Here is a 6,413-nt window from a genome sequence, read left to right as displayed (position 1 = left end):
CGTAGATTTGGGACTAATAATTTACGCTTCAGTAATTTACTATAAGTTCATTGTCCTCGTAATTTGAGCCACTCAGTGACGAGAATTTGTTTAAATATTGATAAAGTCACTAACAATTACTTACTTAAATTCACGCTTTACGGCATAATAATCACCTCAAAGGTATCATAAATATCAACGTAATTACTCTAAAGTAATGTACGCGCAATTAAAATGATAAATTATGTTAATCAAGAAGCCTCCTTCTTATCAGCCTTTATTATTACCTCCGAGTAAAATATTCGATAATTTAGAAAAAAAAATTCTGAATGTTGCAATGGCTCTATCTCTATTCTCCTTGAGATTGGAAATGGAAGAGAATTCCCTTAGGCACGACTGAACAGAAGACGAACATTTTTGTTTAGCCATAAGTCGCCAAGGCACAACGGACCTCCGTCAACTTACCCTCTTTTCTCACTCTTGCAGGGGCACTTTGGTGATGTACGACAGCACTAGCTGTTCGTACGCAGGTGCGCTCGATCTAAAAGGACCGACTGCTGGCGGCGTCTCGGCGGGCGGCGGGGGTGGCATCGCCGGCGGCGGCTCCGCGTCTACGGGCGGAGGCGGCGTGGGCGGTGGAATCGTTGCCGCGGGCGGTGGCATCAAGCAGGAGAACTGGAGCTACCGAGGTCTCACCTGCGGCAGCACCTTCCAGCAGCTCAAGCAGAGCGTCGAGAAGGCCAAGCAGGCCTTGGCCGACCGGGGCGGATACTTGGCCGGCGCATTCTCCCCCCCGCCACGCGCCAATCCATCCGCCATCTCGCCCACGGCCTCCATCACCGGTGAGTGCGAACGCACCATTTCGTTATTTTCAGTGGCGCTGTTACACCGACGAAACGCCTCCCTGCGCTTAACGATCGTTCGCTCTTGGCTTAGACAGACGCATTATCGGCTTTTGCGCTTTAATGCGCCTCAGTCTCGGCCCAGATTTATTAAATGTCATTCGGCCGTTGTTGGTTTGTAAGCGAGAAGGATAAAGTCCCGCGAATAGAGACGCGATGATCACAAATACATTGTGTTGTTGTCGCAATTATGAATTTGAGTGGATATGGAAAAGCCGGTGTGTTGGTTATTCAGGACTTTAAGCGGACGTTATCTCGAAGGTATCGTGCTTCCTGTCTACGGCAGCCACATAAACTTGCGTGATTTTGTTTTTCTTAAGCAAACAATTCTCGGCTGAAAAATAGCAACTAAAAAATACATACCTTTAATTACCAGTGTAAATTAATATGTTCTTGTTATGAGTAATAATTTGTAGTTTAGTTGGTTAAGTGTAATTTAATCCTTTAATACAATAATAATAAAGTAGCTTAGGAACAGATTTTACAAAGCCATTATGCAAAAAAGGAAGAAAATACATATCTCTAATATTGCATTCAAAAGCTAAATTTATAATAAAAAATGTTTATTAATTTCTATTATAGTCGAATTATAGTTATGAGAAAAACTTCTTTCGTACACCCTTTTAACATTTTTGAGACTATGTAACTTTACTCAACCTTATTGTTACACAGGCTATGCGTGTTCTTTTACAATTTTCATATGATATCTTTACAATTTACATAAGGATCTCAACAGCTCTGCCGCCCCCCCCGCCCGCCCCTCGTAATTAACTACCACTTTGACTATTGATGTAGCTTTCAATGATGAAATCTGTGCGACCCGTAATTTTTACTATAACTATAATATATTATATTTCCCTATTAACACAGATTTGTATTTTAAATGTCATTATTAACGATATAGGGTAGACAAATGTATGAAAATAAAATCTTAACTAATTTTGATTCAAAAGGGTCCTAAAATTTTCATAAATATTTTTATTTAAAGATAAATGTAGCTTATGAATATTGTAAGTACAAAATAGTAAGGACAATTTTTCGAATAAATAGATACAAAAAACATGTGTTTTAAAATTATTATTAATATCCGTACTTATAATTACTCCGTATACTTATAATTACTAATTTTGGTAATTAACATTGAAATTAACAATAAAGCTTTGTAATTTTTATCAAATATATAGTATTTTAATTACTCGTGCGCATTACTTTTTCGTCAAATAATAATTCATACGGACGAACTTTCTATACAGTAATTTCTATTAATTTTATTAATCTATCTAAATTCATGAATTACATACTTTCAACAACATTTTCTTCCATATGAAAATTATTGATTTAATTAAGATCATTGACAATCGTGTCGATAATTAAATACATTAAAATTTCATTAAAATTCTTAAATAACGCTTTCCATAACTAATTATTTTAGATGCATTTCTTATATAAATAAACATCGGATTTACGAATGTAGTCATCGTTAGCAAAGAAATACACTTCTGCTCCGCTCTGATATCAAGTATTGTGAATAAGTTTTAGTCTTCTACGTTTAATTTATTACTGTCTTCGGCTAATAATTTCTCTTATCGGTAATCATTGATTTAATTTGCCATTAGCTTAGCTCTAATAATATCTCTTCTTTCTGCTTAAATAAGAGTTATGCATTTTAGTTAGGTATGACTTCTTTATCAACTACTAAAATTATACCATTTTTTAAACGATAATACTTTACTTAAATCATTTAAATTACCCGTACTTTACTCCTGTATGAATCTGATAACGTATTTTAAAACTAAATTGAATAAGAGATGTGATATGGCGTCGTTCTGTTTTAATCTATCGAGGATCTTGAACGATTCTGATATGTTATTTCCTACTCTACACTCTACTGACTATAATGTCATTAAAATAAATTTATAGTGACTTCAATAATATTTTAACATATTTAACCAAACGATAACTGACAATTTTTTAATTCTAATATTAAAATCTTTCTTACATTCCTATTCCTCTTGACTAGAGAATCAATTTTGTAGCGCCATATATTATCAAAGTATATACTACGAAAATCGAATTATGCTTTTTACATAATAATAAAATTTAATAAGGAAATATTACAATATTTTATAGTTATAAATAATGGAGAAATAACTTCATAAATTCGTAAATAGATTTCTTTTTCCTTTCCATTACTGTCACTTAGGTGAAAATGACCCTTTTCAGGTATTGTAATAGTAATTTACTTTAATTATTACGTACCATATTTTATAAGAAAATTGATGCTTCAGGTTTTATATACTAATAATGTTATATATTTTCAGTATTTTAATAAAATCAATGTTGCATCTCGAGATTTTTGAACAATAGGGTCGTATATTACGAAAATATTATAAATTTCTTAAATCATTGTTTTATATATTTTTATTATGTTACAGCGATATGTTTCACTTTGCTCTTTCTGCATTAGTTAATTAAAGTTACACGTAAATCAAACTAATACTTTTCTTATTAAAATTAAATATAATTAACTCAATAAATTAAATTAAAATAATTATAAATAATAAAACTTTTTTTATATATCTACATTAACAGAACAGATTAAACAAAAAATTCTATAATGACATACAAAAAAAAAAAAAAAAAAAAAAAAAAAAAAAAAAATCATTATAATCATGTTACTACTTTTAAATAATATTGTATCATTGGCAAATTTCAATACATTGAGACGAAACGAATTGACACGATAGAACATAATGTAACCAAATATTCTATTTTTATTTAGATCACAAAATCATGAATAAGTTGGTGAAAATTGTTTTTGTATTTTGTTAAAAAATTTTCCATACTATCTCGAAAGCTTTAAATTAAGAAAAAAATATTTCTATATATATTTAAAAGCCGGCCCGTTTCCGTATTTAACTTTGCCATAAATTTTTAATTAGCTAATAGATTATTAAGGATAAGATATATGATGTAAATGAAACTTGAAATTATTTATTTATTAATTTTTCTAAATAATAAAAAATTTATAAGAATACATGATTTTTTAATATAAAAATTAAATCCACTATTCGTTCCTATACATTGTTCATGTTGGAATGAATGATTAAAAAATATGGCGACGTTTATTCTGATTTTAATTTTTATAATGCTGTACAATAATAATGATTATTCATACAGAACTTAAGATTCGAAGAAAATTTGAAAAAAAAACTATTTATATTAGTAATACTATGTTTTTTCAACTTTAGGTAATTATAGATTTTATTCGTAATCGCAACAGATTATTATACTACTATACATATGATTAATGATGAATTGAAATATTTGATTTTCATATTTCATTTTTCACATTTAAATTCATAATAATCGAAACCACAGCGTATGAAAAATAAGATAGAATTTTATAAACTTAACTTGGAAAAATACTAAATTTAATTACGTATTATTAAAAACTAATAGCATAAATTATAAAAAAAAATTATCAATGTTTTATAAATATCCAAAGCATTAATATTAATACATTATGCTACAATAAAATTGACTATTTTTTTTTTATAAATTTTCAAAAAAATGAATAATAAATTAAACGACGAATAATGCAATGGTTTACATGGTATTTAGAATTTTCTCACCTTTTTCAATATTAAATCACGCAAGTGGTTCGTACGTTCTCTTCGTGTGATAAGTATTCATAAGAACAAAAGAATAATATTTAAATGGTTGACAATGAAAAGAGCAGAAGTGCACAGCGCTGGGAAAAAAGAGACGATACGAGAGTCCACAAGAGCGCAATAATTTGTCAAGTAGAGTAGTTACCAGCGAGTTGAAAGAATTGAGAGGGAAGGAGAGAGTGTCGATACTACAGCATCCGAGTGCTTGCCTCGATGTCGCCGATTTCCGATTGTGTTTTTTGTTTTTTTTTTTTTTTACACCGAAATATAGCAACGTCGATGTTACCCCCCCCCACTCACTCACTCACTCACTCACTCATTGTGAGATTTTAATGACAGAATACTAATTACTCCTGACGGTGGGTGAAAATCGTGTTATTAGGTTATTCAATTGCTATCTAACAACACACCGCCAAATAGTTACTATCAACCACACAAGCTAAAATTAAATTCATCGCTTGTCCATGAATTTACATATGCATATTTACACCTCAATACTATATCAATATATAAATTAAATGATTGTAAATTAAATTAATGTATTGTAGTTTCTTATGTAAAATTTCATAATAAGCATTTTGGTCATTATTTGTACGAATTTTTTTCTATCTGTGACTTTTAATCCAACATGGCAGTTAAAAATTGGTAAATGCGTTTAAAATGTAAATTGTGGCAAAACCTTTTTTACGTTTAATTTCATTTCTTACTAGATTTTACTATTATAGAAAAAGATTTTGAAAAATCGTAATCGTTTACGTATCATATGAAAATTGCCATTGCTTTCTTACAAACTTTGTTTGTTTTGTTATACTTTATATATTTCGGACAAGTATTAGTTATATAAGAATTAATAAAATACTATGAATGAAAGATATACTTTTATTTACAATAAAGTTAGTAAGTAACTTATATTATATGTAAAAAAAAAAAAAATTATGTAAGACAATGGTTTGGTAAGGAAAATAAATAAGTTTCGGGATAAATGAAATATCCAATCTTTTCAATGTTTAAAAGCTTATAGAAACAGTATTTTTAATTTTAAGAACATATTGATTTGTAAGATTAATAATGCTTGGAATAATCAGTACAATATGTCCCCTTTATAAATACATTTATCGAAGATAAAATACACATGAAATGGTCAGTAACATGAAAGCGATATTTACTGTCCTACAACATGAAACAAACCATTCTCATCATGAATAAACCATTGAACCGTCGAAGCAGAAAAACAACCTTTCCTACTGGGGATCAACTTCGTGTATTAAACTTAAAATCACGTTTCTTCAATTTATTTGTAAAATTATACTATTTCTATTTATTTACATGTTCATGATATCTAGATATTAGAAGAATCCGAATTATTTAAAGAAATTTATATTTGATATTGAAATGAAAATGAGAATTTTAAATACTTTATGACATAAAAGTATATCACTAATAATGGTATGTCTAACATTATATATAATTATAAAAAAAAAAATCCTTAGTCGGAAAAACCACATCCATATATCCGTAAACATTAAAAAATATCTCATCAAAATTCCTCTCGATCTATCAAATGGACATGAACATTATACTTAATAAAGGTATCGACGCCTATGACCTCAAATAATGTGCAAAAAAGCTGGGCGCGTAGATTCCAATTCTAGCAAAGGAGCCAAGAACGTAGGGAAATAACAGATAAAACGGCAAGATGGTGGGTTTCGGAGAGGCTCGCGTGTCGATGATGGCGGCCGGGCTGCTGCGGGTCCCCGCGACAAGTCGAGAAGGTGGGTTTACTGCACTAACGATTGAGGGGGGGCGAGAGAGGTTTAGTCGTAGCAAGAGGAGGTAGGGGGGGGGGGGGGAAGGGAGG

General features: G+C 30.5%; 1 protein-coding gene across 1 annotated transcript in view; it reads left to right on the top strand.

Annotated features, from left to right (window-relative positions):
• The first annotated feature begins 316 nt into the window (after nt 1-316).
• Ets65A (DNA-binding protein D-ETS-3) overlaps nt 317-6,413 on the top strand; it is a 68,396-nt gene continuing 62,299 nt past the window's right edge. The window contains exons 1-2 of the mRNA XM_011501454.1: nt 317-369; nt 466-821. Of these exons, the coding sequence (XP_011499756.1) occupies nt 317-369; nt 466-821 (409 nt within the window). The remainder of the gene's footprint in view (nt 370-465; nt 822-6,413) is intronic.

The sequence above is a fragment of the Ceratosolen solmsi genome, unplaced genomic scaffold (genome assembly GCF_000503995.2).
Source record: "Ceratosolen solmsi marchali unplaced genomic scaffold, CerSol_1.0 scaffold3, whole genome shotgun sequence".
Lineage (NCBI taxonomy): Eukaryota > Metazoa > Arthropoda > Insecta > Hymenoptera > Agaonidae > Ceratosolen > Ceratosolen solmsi.
Note: the sequence above shows the minus strand (reverse complement) of the source record. Positions and strands in the feature narration are given on the sequence as shown.